The following is a 15,632-nucleotide window of genomic DNA, read 5'->3' on the forward strand; positions in this document are numbered from 1 at the left end:
GTATTCGCAGGGCGCGAGGTGGGAAGTGGAGGGTGAGGGGTGGGATTGAGATACTGCTGACTGACCTTGGCTGTGCACAGTGACCATAGTGACCCAGACCAGTGTTAATGGGCAAGCCACGGATCTATGAAAACTTGCTTATGGCATCAGAGCTCCGAGTTATTATCTGGTAAGCATCCTGAAGCCGGTGGGCAAGGCTGAGCCATTGTTCCAAAAGGGACTACAGAGGCGCCTGTTGGGGAGGGAGGCCCTTCTCAGCTTTGCTCTCTGTTGGTGGTAGCCATTTCCCCTCCCACGCGCCTCTGGAACTGCAAAGACCGGATGGAGTTGCGAGTGGTCGGCGCTATAGTGGCTTTCCCACTTTATGTACCCCTCCGCGTCTTCCTGCCCCGGTAGCCAACCCCCCACTGCTAGATTGGGTCTTCTCTCCCAGAGAAAGAGCTGAAGCGCCCCCGTGGCAGGGTGGGGGCTGGGTGGAGGACCAGCGGGGGATGGGTGAGAAGCCAGGAGCAGAAAAAGAAGGGAGGAGGGTGGGGAGGAGCTGGAGGCAGAGGGAACAGCAGATTGTGTAGAGCCAATGAAAGCAGCAGGACGAGGTGGTACCAAATTCCCATCGGCCAATGACTAGCCAGAGTTTACGAAAGCCTCATTAGCATCGCCCCCCTCCGCCTGGCTAGGGATGGGACAATGCGGTGTTGGTGTCTGCAGTATTCTCACTCCTGGACACCGGTGGCTGCAAGCTGCGATTTTGGCGTCCTCTCATTTTCTATCCTTATCTCCGCCCGCGGCTGCCTTGGCCAGCCAGCTTTTGATTTTTTATCTGGTCATTGATCAATACAACGAACCTAAGGAAATACAGGACATTAATACCCCACTGCCAGCTCTGGCCCAGGGCTTGTACCGCGCAGCGGGCTGCAGAAACTTAGTCATAGCACCCTTTGTCGCTGAGGTCTGAAGCTCGCTGCACGTTCTCATCCCTGAGAACGTGACCCCAGCATCCGACGCCAAGATGCCGGCCCACATACTGCAAGAGGTGAGCTTACCCCCCTCCCCCATGGCCCCTCCCTCTCAGGTTGGCGGGTGCAGATTGGACTTCTAGGTGGGTGGCTGTTGAGGGTTGGAGAGAGTTCAGAGCAGCTGGGAGCGTTTAGCCATCATTTCCGAGTTGCTCAACCTTGATAGATTGTTTCTGGACCGGGTGATAACTGGATTTTTACTCAGTACAGTTGATTGCCCCAACTTGTGTTTCTTAAAGTAAAACCTGACCTTTTTCCGATATGCGCAGATTTCTCTTTGTGAGTTGCTAAGGGTGCTGCTAATAAAGCATCTTTTCCTGCCCCTTCATCATAAGGCTTGTTCCCGATGGCCCGCCCATTTCAGTGTTCCATTGGTGCGCACCACAGTCATGCAACCTTGGCCCTGGGGTATGGCCCTATTGCATCTCTCCCGCAGTTATATTAGAGGGAAAGTAACCCCTGCTGCCCCCACGCGTCTGCAATCCCTAATTCTCCACCCCCTTCTCATTGCAGATCTCTGGCTCTTACTCAGCCACCACCACAATCACAGCACCACCTTCTGGGGGACAGCAGAATGGAGGAGAGAAGTTTGAAAAGAGCCCTCACCACTGGGGAGCAGATGTCCGCCCTGAAATGAAAGATGATCTGTATGACCCCACCTATCAGGATGAGGAGGGGCCCCCACCCAAGCTGGAGTACGTCTGGAGGAACATCATTCTCATGGCCCTGCTGCACGTGGGAGCCCTGTACGGGATCACACTGGTTCCCTCCTGCAAGGTCTACACCTGCCTCTTCGGTGAGCAGCGCCCCTTGTCTTGGGCTGTGCCTCAGGTGTCTCCTTGATCTTTAAAGAGGTGGCCTCTGTCCTCTGACCCAAGGCAGTGGCCCTTTCTTTTTGGTTCTCGTTGGACCAACTGGGCTGGGAAAAGAACCTTGTGGTGTTAGAATGGGGGTGTGGGGGGGACTTGAGTCTTGAGAGTCTCTTAACATTGATGCTGAGGTCTCTGAGCAAGCTTTTCTGTATGAGTCACTTGATGGCACCTGTCCCAGCTCTGCCTGCCACAAGAGAAGCAGGCCCTGCCTCAGAGACGTTAGAGCCAAGAGCTAGACCACGGGCCTAGTGGGCAACCTGTTGAGTTCAGTGAGGGGGACAAAACCAAGGGATGCCGTTTATGCGGAGAGAACAGAGGGTAGGTTATAAGCCCAACTGTTTGGACTTCCCTGCCTGGTTAGAGTAGGCTGGTTTGCCTGGAGGAAGATGAAGCAGGCTCCTGTAGATCCACGTTCAAAGGTGTATGGTACCAAGGTTTGGTACAAGCCAGTCAACAGACCATTCTTAGAATAAAATAAGGATGCAGGAGGGTTTCGCCTCTATTCAGCCTTCTGCCTGTCTTCTCCTGTCCACATAGTGCTGTGGCACCTTTCTCTCCACACCTAGCACATATCTCCTGAGCAGGAAGAGAGCCTGGATCAGCCACAGCCCAACCATTTGTGATGAGTGTGCCCCCTGTGCCACTGACCTGCCTAACTCAGCTTCCCAGGGGAGCCATGGGTAGTGCTGCCCCCTAGCTGCATGCATGTGCTTTGCAGGTGGTTACACAACTGAACATTGAACCAGGAAGGAGGGACTGCATCTATAGTCCAAGGCCTCTTGCTGCTCTCAGAGAGGCGAGAGCAAGGGTTTCTTTTAGAACAATTGGTTTTCTGGAACAGTGTCTGAGTGTAGGTACTAATGAGAGTTCTCTTGCGGGACCGTGTATAGAAAGGCTGGTTGTCTGATTGTTAGCTGTCGTTATGCCTCCGCCTCAGCCCTCCTAGGTCCTACAAGTGGTGAGATCCGATCCTTGAGAGTTTTCCAGGTACCAAACTTTTTTCTCCCAAGACAAGGTTTCTCTGTGTAGCCCTGGCTGTCCTGGAACTGGGTCTTTAGACCAGGCTGGCCTCCCAACTGCAAGATCGGCCTGTCTCTACTTCCAGAGTTCGGGGATTAAAGGCATGCGCCACCCCCACCCAGCTCCTACTCATAATCTTCACAACACATGTCTGTCAAAAGTAGGAATGGAATACTTTAGAATAGTTGTGTGCCCTGCCAGCCTTTTTCCTGACTCGGCTGCTTTGCCTTTTGTACCTTTGTGGACTCTATAACTCTGGAACTGAATAGATGCTTTTGACAGCAGAGAGAGAGAGAGAGAGAGAGAGAGAGAGAGAGAGAGAGAGAGAGAGAGAGAGAGAGAGAGAGAGAGAGAAAGAGAGATGTTTACAAAGCTCCTCCCCCTGCCCTCCAGCCTGTTTCTGAAGTTAAAGCTAAGAAAGAGATGGTTCCTACCCACCATTGTGAACACTTTTCTCTGGCAGACAGGGGAGGGATCGAAGTCTCTTGTTTGCCAGACGGAGAGGTGAACTGAAGAGGCCTAAGACTGCCTAGGTTTGTGTGTCCTGTGTGGTTGCGTGCGCGCGCGCGCGCGCGCGCACACACACACACACACGCACACACACACACGCACGCACACACACACACATACGCACGCACACACACACGCACACACACGCACACACGCACACACACACACACACCCTTACCGTACCCCATCATTTGAGTTTTTGATCCAATCTACTTGGGTCATCTGCAGCATGAGCCCTTGGTGCTCAGTGAAGGGCTTTGGCTCTGCCCAAAGCCATCCCATGATGCAAGGCTCTGGTTACCCTAGGATTTCTCCAGATAGGAAGGCCTTTCATCCGTGCTTGCTCTCCTGGGATCATGTAGGAGGGACGGGAGCTGGGAAGGAGGAGAGAGCTTTCTCAGGAAATGTGTTATCTGACTGCAGAAGGACGCAGCAGTTGGTACAATGTGAGGCGTTTCCAGTAGCAACTAAGTTCTGTAGTCTGAAGGTCCTTTGTGTCTTAGTGTTCCTTGGGAGGGAGCCAGTATTAGCCTATTCTACCAAGGCCCCTGCTCCCTAGTTCTGCAAATGGGGGGAGGTGTCAGATGGCCGTACTGCTCTCCGTCCCAGTGAGATACCAGGACTGGCACTTCTTGAGCCTTCCTGCTTCAAGGACAGTGAAGCAGTGTTCATCTGCCAGCTTTGGGCATCTAACATTCTGGAAGGACAGGACCATGGCCAGGGAGAGACACAAGACAAGGGAATGGGCATGCAGATCTTAGGGGCTGCATAGTAGAAAAGAAACAAGTGATGGTGGATGGAAAACCCACCTTTGAACAGTAGACAGACGACCTTTCCAGAATCTGTTTCTTCAACGGAAGTGCTTGGTACTAATAGTACTCACCTTGTTCAAGGCGTGGGGAGAATATGAGAATATTAGTACCCTTGGTAATGTTTGCGCCACTATGCAAATCTGACTTCCGTTATGCTGCTATGGTGTTGAAATGCTTTTTGTACCTTTGCTAAAAGCCTTGTGTATAGTTAGCTATTCAGTAGTCACTGCTTGTCTCCTCCAGTTAGCTGTTGCCCAAGCTGTTCTGGCTGGTGCTTCAAAACTGCCCTTGGGTATGGGTTCTAGGTTGAGGAAATGCAGTTTCTTGACCAGAAATCTTTAGAGGACTGCTAGAGGTCAAAGAACATCGGCCCTGGGAATGAAACCCAGTGATAGCAGACTTGTGATGATCAGTGGGTACCAAGTGGTAAAATGTATGAGGTTTCACCAATCAGTGTGTCCCAGAGCTGCAGGGAAAACCAGGCCTTTACCCAAAGGCTAACTGAGAAGCTGACGGGTGCCGGGAACCTGTCTTTGGCATACTTCCCTTATGGATATGGTCTGTTGGTGACACCCAACTTTCTGGTCCTACAGCCTATTTGTACTACTTAATCAGTGCCCTGGGCATCACAGCTGGGGCTCATCGCCTGTGGAGCCACAGAACATACAAGGCGAGGCTGCCCCTGAGGCTCTTCCTCATCATTGCCAACACCATGGCGTTCCAGGTAAGAAGCGGGTGCTTGTGGCCATGTCTCCACCCAGGGTTGGGCAGTCAGGGATCAATGTCTGGATAATTGACTAGGGCAGCCATTATTTCTACTGCTGTGTGGGCCCCTAGAGTGCAGATCAGTGCTGAAGTCCATATAACATAGAGTCACTTGTGAAGGGAAATAAGGGTCCCCATGTGCCAGGTCACTTTTCATCTCAGGGTCCCAGAGGTGTCACATAGCTTGGTAGTTGTGGATCTTTAGTTTATAGGGCGCAAGAGCTGAGCACTGACCCTGGTTTTTTAGACCATAAGTGAATCATTCATTTTAAGGTAACTGTCTTAGACTCCGCCACAGTGGGACGGAACCACAGGTGCCTAAGACCCTGGGGCTCTTTTAAGTCCTCAAAGCCATTTGAGGAAGTAGACACCATTGTTACTACCCCTCTACAAGCAACAAGCTTACAGAAGAGAAAAAATAGAGACTTGGTAGAGGACCCTCGTGACTCCTAAGCTCTAACTAAGGACACAGGGTAGCCACTGGTGGGTTTAATTTGCAGCAAGATGAAGCTAGGAAACCCAATTGGTCAATTTTTGGATTTGAGATGCTCACCCGATTTGCCTAACTATCTCTGGTGTAGCAACTTTACTTTTCAAAGATCCTAGTGTTCTTGGGGGGCCGGGGGGGGGATAGAGGAAGAGACAGTGGTGTGCTCTTGAGGTAAGCCAGGATGCGACAGGCCCAGAGGACCCTGGGAGATGTACCCGTGCTCAGGAGTTACCTGCTGGCCTTGATCCTGGGCAGAAAGGGCTGCCACTTGGTGAATGGGTTTCTCCACTGTTTCTACAGAGGAGTGCCCCTGGAATCAGGCCACTTGCCTTGTAACTAACTGCGAGCCATAGGATAAGGCTCCACGGGAGCCCTGCCCTGTAGTCCCTGGTTGAAGAGCTGCTGTGGGATCATCCAAATAGCTCATTAGGTAAAAGTGCTTTCTGTGCAAGCCTGACAGTTTGATCTTAAATATGGAAGGAGAGAACTGATTCCTGAAAGTTGTTCTCTGACCACACATGGGCCGTGGCACGTGTGGACCTGTACCCACACACATAAAATTAGCTTTAGAAGGTTTGACTCTCCTGCGAATGAAACGTGAGGGCTGTGACTTACCCACACTTGCTTTCGTATAATCTCAGGATGTGACCGTGCTGTTCCTCTGCTCTGGGACTTTAAATTGCTTTTTCTGTATGTGCCTCTAAGGCAAGTGTGAAGCCCCTCACCCCCACCCTGTGCCTATTCTTGAGCCAGAGTCCTGAGGATTTTGTGAGTTGGACTGAGAGCCCCAGGCCCTTGCAGACATCTAGGCCCTTNCAGGCTCCTTGGAGGGCATCTCTTCTCAATCCTGGGTTCTTCTCTCCTGTGCTTCCAGAATGACGTGTATGAATGGGCCCGAGATCACCGCGCCCACCACAAGTTCTCAGAAACACANGCTGACCCTCACAATTCNCGCCGTGGCTTCTTCTTCTCTCANGTGGGTTGGCTGCTTGTGCGCAAACACCCGGCTGTCAAAGAGAAGGGCGGAAAACTGGACATGTCTGACCTAAAGGCCGAGAAGCTGGTGATGTTCCAGAGGAGGTGAGGGATGGGGTGTGGGGGTTGAAGCTGAGGATGGGACCCCCGGGAATGTACAGTTTACACTCTCTGCATTTTTTATTAGTCAAAGCCGTGACTTACTGTGTCTACATGTTCAGATCATTTTTAAAACGTATTTTTAACATCCTGTAGGTCACGGAGAGAAACCGTGTTATCTTATTGGCACCAGTTAATTGCAAAACCAAACTAAAACCTTGTTCATTGTCCTAAGCCGGGCAGGACAGCCCTGAATGCAATCAGGAGATTATCTTGCAGGAGTAAGTGGCCTCCTACAAGGGGGTGATAAGTCAAGGAGCCTGATAGTCAGCGTGCAAGTCAGGATTTGTCTACACTGGACAGCTACAAAGAGCAGGGGGCAGGCTTAGGAGAAAGTGGCGTTGAAGCCACAGCAGCACGGAGACATGGAGTGTTCCAGGTTCCAGGGAGAGGCTTTGCCGACGGTGTGGTGAGCTAAAGGGTGTTCAGGAGTGCAGCCTCTGCTTGAAATCCCAGGTGTGAGAGAGAAAAAGAGCGATGAAGACACATCGCCAATGCCCTTCCTACGGACTCCTCCGCACAGACTTAAGTAGTTAAGTTAGCAACCGAATCACTAAAGGGTGCTCCAGCAGCGTGAGGCAAGATTGTTGCCCACTCTTGGGAAGGGCACAAGTTAGGTGGTAGGAAAGACTGAAGCAGAGAAACAAGGAGTTAGGTGCAGGGACTTCCTAGGGTGTGAGAGGAAATGGTGGCTACTGAGGGACACGGGGAGTCAGTTCCCTTGGAAGCATCTGGTCTTGTGTACCTGAGGGATAGTGCTGTGATCTATGTCAGAGGCTTACCGTTTGGGGGTCGGGGAACCAGAGCTAGGAACGATGGTAGCGGGAAATGGAGGCATGATACCGCATGCTAAGTGAAGATTCCAATGGTCAGGAGAGAAACAAAGGCAGGGGCTGGAGAGATGATGGCTCCGCCGTGAAGAGCACTGACTGCTCTTCCAGAGGTCCTGAGTTCAATTCCCAGCAACCACACGGTGGCTCACAACCATCTGTAATGGGGTCTGATAGCAACAGTGTACTCACATATAAAATAAGTAAATCTTGAGAGAGAGAGAGAGAGAGACAGACAGACAGACAGACAGACAAAGGCAGCCCAGAAAGCAATAAGGATAATAGAGTCATCTACTGTATCCATATCACCCTCCTAATCTAAACAGAGAGCTCATAGCATTTGCTCTCAAATCTTCTACTACAGGTTTTGGGTTGGTTCCTTCTACTTATGGGATGGGGAGAAATCAGCCCTGCATGCAAGGAGTGTGAGAGTTCTCTCTCCATGAAGCCTAAAATGTGCCATCTCATTGTAGGTACTACAAGCCCGGCCTCCTGCTGATGTGCTTCATCCTGCCCACTCTTGTGCCCTGGTACTGCTGGGGCGAGACTTTTGTAAACAGCTTGTGCGTTAGCACCTTCTTGCGATACGCCGTGGTGCTCAACGCCACCTGGCTGGTGAACAGTGCCGCCCACCTCTACGGATATCGCCCCTATGACAAGAACATTAGCTCTCGGGAGAACATCTTGGTTTCCATGGGAGCTGTGGGTAAGTCCCCACAGCAGGACCACATCTGGTGGCTTGCCACTAGAGATACTTGGCCGGGAGCCAGAGGAATGACGATGATAACGATTTTTGATATTTCCCACTGTGAGACTAAGGGGGATTGGTAATTTTTATTAGGGAATTCTTTTGAGAGGTCATAACTTCTGGAAAGAGTGAAAATGTTCCTGTGATGGGACCTTTTGAGTTCTTCCATTTCCTAATTACCTCTGAGAGCTCAGGGCAGGGATCATTAACAGAAAAGTAGAGTCATCTCTATGAGTGTAAGCATCATGGGTTGATTTAGCCATGCTGTATATATCTTGGTACAACACTCAATTAATTTAGCCAGTTTGGATGGAGATAGATATATCTATACATATGTATATCTATTTGGTTGGAAATATATAATTATATATTTATATTTAATTTATTTGTTATATAATTATACTGTAACTGTCTTCAGATACACCAGTAGAGGGCATCAGATCCCATTGTGAGCCACCGTGTGGTTGCTGGGAATTGAACTCACTCAGGACCTCAGGAACAGCAGTCAGTGCTCTTAACCAGTGAGCCATCTCTCCAGCCCCTACTTTGGATATTATTAAAAGTACTTTTTCTGGTTGGCATGAAGGTTCAGTAGGTAAAAGCCAAACCTGAGCAGCCTGAGTTTGATCCCTGAGACCCATGTTGTGGAAGGGGAAAACCGACTCCTGCATGCTGTGGCACTCCTGTGCACGTGCATAAACTCATACAAATACTAAAAATACATTTTAAAACACTTTCCTTTTTATAACTTACATATGTCCTTTTCAGAGACCCACCGCTACTCATGTTCTTTTTATGTTTGAAATAAATTACCTATACTCTGGAGTGCTGAGATCCTCTTAGAGATAGAGTAATTTAGACAAGATGTGTAGGTCCCAGGTTATAAGTGGAACTGCGATGCCTTTGGTGGTGTCTGTCAGTCTGTTCAGAGTAAATGAAACCGGGTTTAGCCCTGATTCCCCTAAGTCTGAGGAGCCCACTGGGTAAGAGGTGTGGGCGGAGGAGCAATCACTGAGCCCCTGACTGCTCTTCTTGCTTCTGTTGCAGGCGAGGGCTTCCACAACTACCACCACGCCTTCCCCTACGACTATTCTGCCAGTGAGTACCGCTGGCACATCAACTTCACCACGTTCTTCATCGACTGCATGGCTGTCCTGGGCCTGGCTTACGACCGGAAGAGAGTGTCCAAGGCCGCTGTCTTAGCCAGGATTAAGAGAACTGGAGATGGAAGCTGCAAGAGCGGCTGAGTGTGAGGTCTTGCAGTTCCTGTTGCAGAAGCCAGCTTGGCAGAGGCTTACTGTTCTGTTAATTAACTACTGAGTATTGCTACCCAGATGCTAAAATGATGACGTTAACCCATTCTGGTACAGTATTGTAAAACGGACAAAAATCGGAAGTCAACAGCTCTTCCTTTCGATGCTAAGCTCATCTTCCCTTCTATTTTCTTTTCCCGTTGTCTTTTTCTTTGCTTTGTCCCCGATGACCTTGTTTCTCCTTGCTTCCCCCAAGCCAGCCGCCGCTCAGCCATAGGTCAGTGTTCACCTTCCAGAGTATGCCAACTTCTCAAGGGTCTACAGTAAAGGTTCGTGCCCCACCCCCAACTCTTCTTAAGCTGCTCTGAGTTAAGAGATACAAGAAAAATCTTGAGAGATTTCTCCTGTTATATTTGGCCTAGGCTTTGCCAGATGGAATGAAAAAGAAAATAGTTTTATTTGGCAGGGAGCCTGTAAAATCAGGTAAATCTCAAGGGGCCAAATTCAACACGCAGGCTATGATTCATCCGAGCTGTGGGAGAGGGGGATCTCTTGTGAACAGGCTCAGCTCTGCCTGGCAGAGGTACCACAGCCTTTCGACATAGTGCACCTCCTCTCCTAATTCTTAGTAGGTGGCAACCGAGGAACTTCGTGACACAAAAATACAGTAACACATCAGTATCTCAGTGTAGTTTAGGCTGAAGATTTTAAAAAAATATATATATATATAATCGTAAAGTGAAAAACACTTTTGTAGGAAAAGTGGTCTTTACTAAAATAAGGATTTTCTTTTCCTTTAATAACAAGGACCTGGGGCCAGGTGTAGTGGCTTTTGTCTTAAATCACAGCACTGGAGAGGCAGAGGCAGGTGGATCTCTGAGTTCAAAGCCAGCCAGGGCTAGATAGTGAGACCTTGTCTCAAATAAAAACAACAATTAGTAGGACATGCAGAGCAAGGTATCCTCGAGTGAGGCATGTTTGGAACCCGTGAGGGCAGTCAGTCACTCATGGTTTTGGGCATCCTGTGAGCTGCACCCCCAGATCCTTTTAATTCCTGTTCTTCCATCTTTAAGATGCTGGTCGCTCCCACAAATTGAGGATAGCTGTGGCATTTCCATACATCCAACCATGGAAGGATTTCAAGAGTTGAACTTGAGTCACAGTTGAACCTGAAAAGATGTAAAGTCTGTCCTGGATCCTTACAAACACTCACTGAGTGCTTCCCTCAGAAGATGGCTGAGTGCCTTCTCCCTGTCGGGCAGCGGACGGGTCGCTGTGGGCGGCTCCTAATGACTTCTCAAAGGGAAGCTTCTGGGGGCCCCTTACCAGGGGACTTCACGGCTTTGGGGTGCTCTAGTGGAACAGGTTAGGTTTTAGCTCCCTTCAGTCCCACTGCCGTTTGTGGCAAGGCGTTCCCCTGCAGTCCTGACTCATGCCTCACTAGCTCTGTGACCAGGTAGGACTCTGCCTGGGATCCGTGGCTGAAATCTCTCAGCTCTACCACACCTGCCTCTTTTCCCCTACTCATTTTTTTATGTTTTGGGGGTGGTTTCTTTGTTTTGTTTTTGTTTTTTTCTTTTGGTATTTCTTTTTTCCCTTTTTGACATTTAGTCTTGGTCTAGGCAGAAACATCCTGGATATATGTCCAAGCAGTAAAGATGTGTGGTCCCGGCAGCTTCCTCACGCAGAGATACAACCTCTATCTGTAGTAGGTAGAGATGGCTATCCCTTTCCCGTGGCTTTCAGATTCTCCACTTCTATCCCTCCCAGGCTTCTGACACTCTCTTCAACTTTAAAGAAGAAGTTTGGCCAACTTTCTAGAAACATCCCTGGCTCAGAGAGACTGTCTCTTCAGTCATTCCAAAACAAATGGTCCAGTGGCGCACATGCCAGCGCAAGACAGGCTTCCTGTGAGTCAGGGCAGAGAAGGCACCGTGCTCCCTGCACTCTGCAAAGCTTCTTGGGCTAATCAGCCCTCCTGGGTGTTGCTGTGGTGAAGTGGAAAGACAGTGCTGGTTAAGTGGAAAGCCCAGCAGTCAAGGTTGTGTTCTTAAGTGCCTCCGTTTGAAAGCTTTGGGTAGGGTAGGAGAGCTGAGATGCCATGAATTTTCCAGAAAGGATCTCGTGCAGAAGTCTGGCTGTGTCGGCTGTACAGCATACCAAATGCTGTGCCTCGAGGGAACAGTCTTCCTGTGTTAGTTGAATAGAGAGAGGCTTTAGGACCTTCGTGTGCCCACTTGAAAGTAGCCTTACCCTTCAGCTGTTCGCTAAAATAGAATTCTTGGGAGATTACAAGGTATTTGCTGACCTGTGGCTCTATTCCTTGGATATGCCTTTTGAGTGATTTCAGTCCCGCTGGTTATCCGGTGCCCACTTAAATCAAATGTGTAAAAATAAAAGCAGCTCTCTTAGTCTGGCCCATGGATCTGAACCATGCCGTGGCTGAGGACCCCGTAAAATCCATCTGTCAGTAAGGGTGTACCAGCTCACTAAGAAACACTACTATCAAGATTTTAAAGCTCAAACCAAGTGACACATTAATAAGAGACTAAGATCTGACTGAGTGAGCTTTCTAACCGCCCTTGCCTCGTGGACGTGCGAAGGTTTGACTTGGGTGCCTTACCCCTTTCCTAACCAGTGTTGCTTCTGAGCCTGCGGCGCTCCCTCCCTTCCTCCGTGGATTCCTTAAAACCAGAGAGTCTGTAAGTGTGGCAGGATCAAAGCTGACCTGGCCTGAGGGTTAGCTGGACATGGATCTGCAGGATTGCCTCTGGGGTCTTCGTTTTGGGAACTTTTCTTGGGGCTGTTTTGCTGAAGTGCCCGTAGCTGATGGATGGGGGAAGTAATTTTGAACGTATGCGATTTGTAGGTTTTGTTATTTGTTTTAAGATTTAAAGCTGGTGATAACATTTAAAGTGAAAGCTTTTCTTCCTGGTTTGCTAGTGTTCTGAGTGTCTTTAGTTGAAATAGGTTAGTAAGAAAGTTTAAGAAAACGGTGGCCGTGTTACACTGGTGGTGAAGGTCAGGGCCGCCTACCAACTCTCAGTTGTTTTATTATAACAGTCCCACTCTGACGATAATGAGTTCACTCCTTGGATAAGGATGTTAATGAGGGAAGAGCCCTCCCGACCTAATCAGCTCTTACTGGACCCAGCTGTCAACACTGTTGCATTGGGGATTTAAGTTTCCAACCCATGACTTATGGGACAGACTCAAACCGTACGTAGCACTGGGCATTTTGCCTAACAATAATGTGACTCAGTATTCTGTGAAACTGGGATAATAATATTCCTGACCTACCTCTGTGGGTAGGTGTGAGCATGAGAAAAATGCTCTTTATAAAAACATTTGGGGATCCTCTGCAGAGGAGTATTTAAGTCCTGCACATTTTTGTAGTAACTGTCCACCGTGGACTTGACATGTGCCTATGTCCCAGATGACATTGTTAATCTACATCATTCTTCTCAGAGGTGGAATGGATGCGTCAGATAATGTATACTCACTGCTATGAAAACATGCAGGACTCCGTTTCCTTCCTTGGGTGGGATTTTTCCTTTATTATGTGCAACTGTAGTTATTTGTAATCTAATAATTTTCATTAATACCAACTCTGAAAGTATTTCTACTCATCTGAGGTTGTGTTTGTTCATAATAAAATGAAATGGATCTGACTGCAAAATGTCTCCGGGTGTTTTGGCTGCACTACAGCCTCCTAGGAGCTGGGTGGTGGTGACGGCACTCTCTTGCTCCATGCTGATAGAAAGCTGAGATTGTGCGTCTCCTTTGGAAAGAAAATCAGCCATCTCCCAAGTAGCAACATGCAGTCACAGGTCACTGATACACTTCTAGGCATCCACCCAAAGGATGTGGATCGATGTGTCTACACAAAACCTTGCACATGAATGTCCACACCTGCATTACATCACAGTGTAAAAGCAGAAACAATCCAAACATCCAACAGAGGTGTGAACACAATGTATTTTTATACAGTGCAGTATTTCTCAGCTATAAGAATGAAGTACAAAATAGACCATTTTTCCAACTCGGGCCCAAGAGGTACTGCAGGAGTCTATTTATAGTAAGTGTCTGAAACAGGGACATCTAGAGTCAGAAGGCAGATTGGGAGTTACCAGGGGCCAGAGAAGAATGGAATGTAATGAGCCCTCTTATGGTGAATAATAACCTTTCCAAAAGTTACATTGTGATAGTTGCACCACTGAGCAAATAACACTAAGATAGCTGTCTCAGGGTTTCCATTGCTGGGAACAGACACCATGACCAAGGCAACTCTTAAAAAGGACAACACTTAATTGGGGCTGGCTTACAGGTTCAGAGGTTCAGTCCATTATCATCAAGGCAGGAACATGGCAGCATCCAGGCAGGCATGGTAGCTAAAAGTACTACATCTAAATCTGAAGGCTGTTAGCAGAATACCAAACTCCAGGCAGCTAGGATGAGGGTCTTAAAGCCCACGCCCACAGTGACACACCTACTCCAGCAAGGCCACACCTCTAAATAGTGCCACTCCCTGGGCCAAGCATATTCAAACAATGATAATAGCTATTTTTTTTTTTTTTAATTTTGTTTTTTTTTGTTTTTTCTAGATAGGCTTTCTCCGTGAAGCCCTGTCTGGCTTGGAACTCTCTGTAGAGTCTGGCTTCAAACTTAGAGATCCACCTGCCTCTGCCTCCTGAATGTTGGGACTAAAGGTGTGTGCTACAATGCCCTGGCTTAGTAACTATAAATTTTTAAAGTGCAGTTTCATGATTTACAGATTATATGTCTAATAACAGACGTTGAATGAGAAGGGCACTTTGTGCTGTGTTGTTTTTAGTCCTAACAGAGGCTGAAGTTGGATTGCAAATGTACCAGGAAGCACTGGTGAAAATCAAGTCTTCAATCGAAGGACACTCTCTCTTCTACATTCTAATTAAACAGGGATGTGGCTTCTGGACTTCAAAAGAAAAAAAGAAAAAAGAAAAATGGACTAAGCATGTGACCAAAAGCAGCTGCTATAATGTTGCCTGTGAGATGATAATCTTGCCCCATCAAATTACAGTGGTTGGGGAAAGCCAGATACGGTCTTCTCTATAAATGAAAGGGCTTGTGCCAAACTCAAACACAAATGCAGCACCTTTCGAAAGGCAGAGAGTCAAGTTCGCAGGCTGGAAGATGTGATGATTGTTAGCATTCTGTCTAAACTCTACCCCACAGTTACCTGGCAACAGCCAAGTGTGGTCCTCCTCAGTTACCCGGCAATAGTCAGATAGGCCTGACCCACTATAAAAGGGGCTGCTTGCCCCCTCCTCCCTCTCTTACTCTTGCTTCCCTCTTATTTCTCTCTTGCCCTCTTGTGCTCTTCCCTTCCCCATCCCCGCCCCCCATGAGCTCATGGCCATGGCTGGCCTCTATTTCTCTAATCTCTCCTCTCTGCCTTTCTCTGACTCTACTACCCTCTTAACTCCCCTCCCCATACCCTGAATAAACTCTATTCTATACTATACTGTATAGAATACAGTATAGTATCTATACTATACTGTATTCTATACAGTAGCTGGTCCCTCAGGGGGAAGGGATGCCTCAGCATGGGCCTGCTGAGACACCCCCTTCCCCCACATCACCACACCCCCATAGGACACATCCTATACCTCTTTATCTTTTTGTAAACACATCAGTGATAATTCCAGGAACATTTCTCTGGTCAGGCACTAAGCTAAAGGCTGGAGGCTGCCTCATCTCACATCAGAAGCAAGAGGTGGGAGCGCTTCAGTTTGGCGAGTGGTAGCTGAGTTCATTTAGAGGCAGCAGGAGTGCTCCACAGAACCCGGGCACCCTCTCCCCCACATGAGCTTACTGAGTTCTGGAACCAAACAATCTATCCAACTCACTCTCCTGCTGTGACCTACCACACCCGAATTTTACACCCACCTCTCAGACCACATAAATAGTGCTGGCATTTTCTCTCCTCGAAACTACAATCTGGCCTCCTGTAAAGTACTGAGCATCTCAAGGGCAGCTTCCATTAATTGCAAATGTCTCCTTGTACTTCAACAGTGGCGCTCAGCGGCAAATGTCACGGGAAGTGGGCGTTCTCTTCCGTGACCCGTGCTTAATGTTCTATGCAACAAAGAAAGCACTGAGTTTTGGACAATGAATTCTGAGCACACGCCATAAATCCCAGT

The 15,632-nt window shown here is 48.5% G+C and overlaps 1 protein-coding gene across 1 annotated transcript; it reads left to right on the forward strand.

Annotated features, from left to right (window-relative positions):
* Positions 1 to 296: 296 nt before the first annotated feature.
* Positions 297 to 13,129, forward strand: LOC110324270 (acyl-CoA desaturase 2). Its single transcript, XM_021201695.1, has 6 exons — positions 297 to 1,033; positions 1,530 to 1,812; positions 4,824 to 4,954; positions 6,360 to 6,565; positions 7,923 to 8,155; positions 9,245 to 13,129. The coding sequence occupies exons 1-6, from the start codon at positions 1,010 to 1,012 to the stop codon at positions 9,442 to 9,444; spliced, it is 1,077 nt and encodes a 358-aa protein (XP_021057354.1). The 5' UTR covers positions 297 to 1,009; the 3' UTR covers positions 9,445 to 13,129.
* Positions 13,130 to 15,632: the final 2,503 nt, after the last annotated feature.

The sequence above is a fragment of the Mus pahari genome, chromosome 1, assembly GCF_900095145.1.
Source record: "Mus pahari chromosome 1, PAHARI_EIJ_v1.1, whole genome shotgun sequence".
Lineage (NCBI taxonomy): Eukaryota > Metazoa > Chordata > Mammalia > Rodentia > Muridae > Mus > Mus pahari.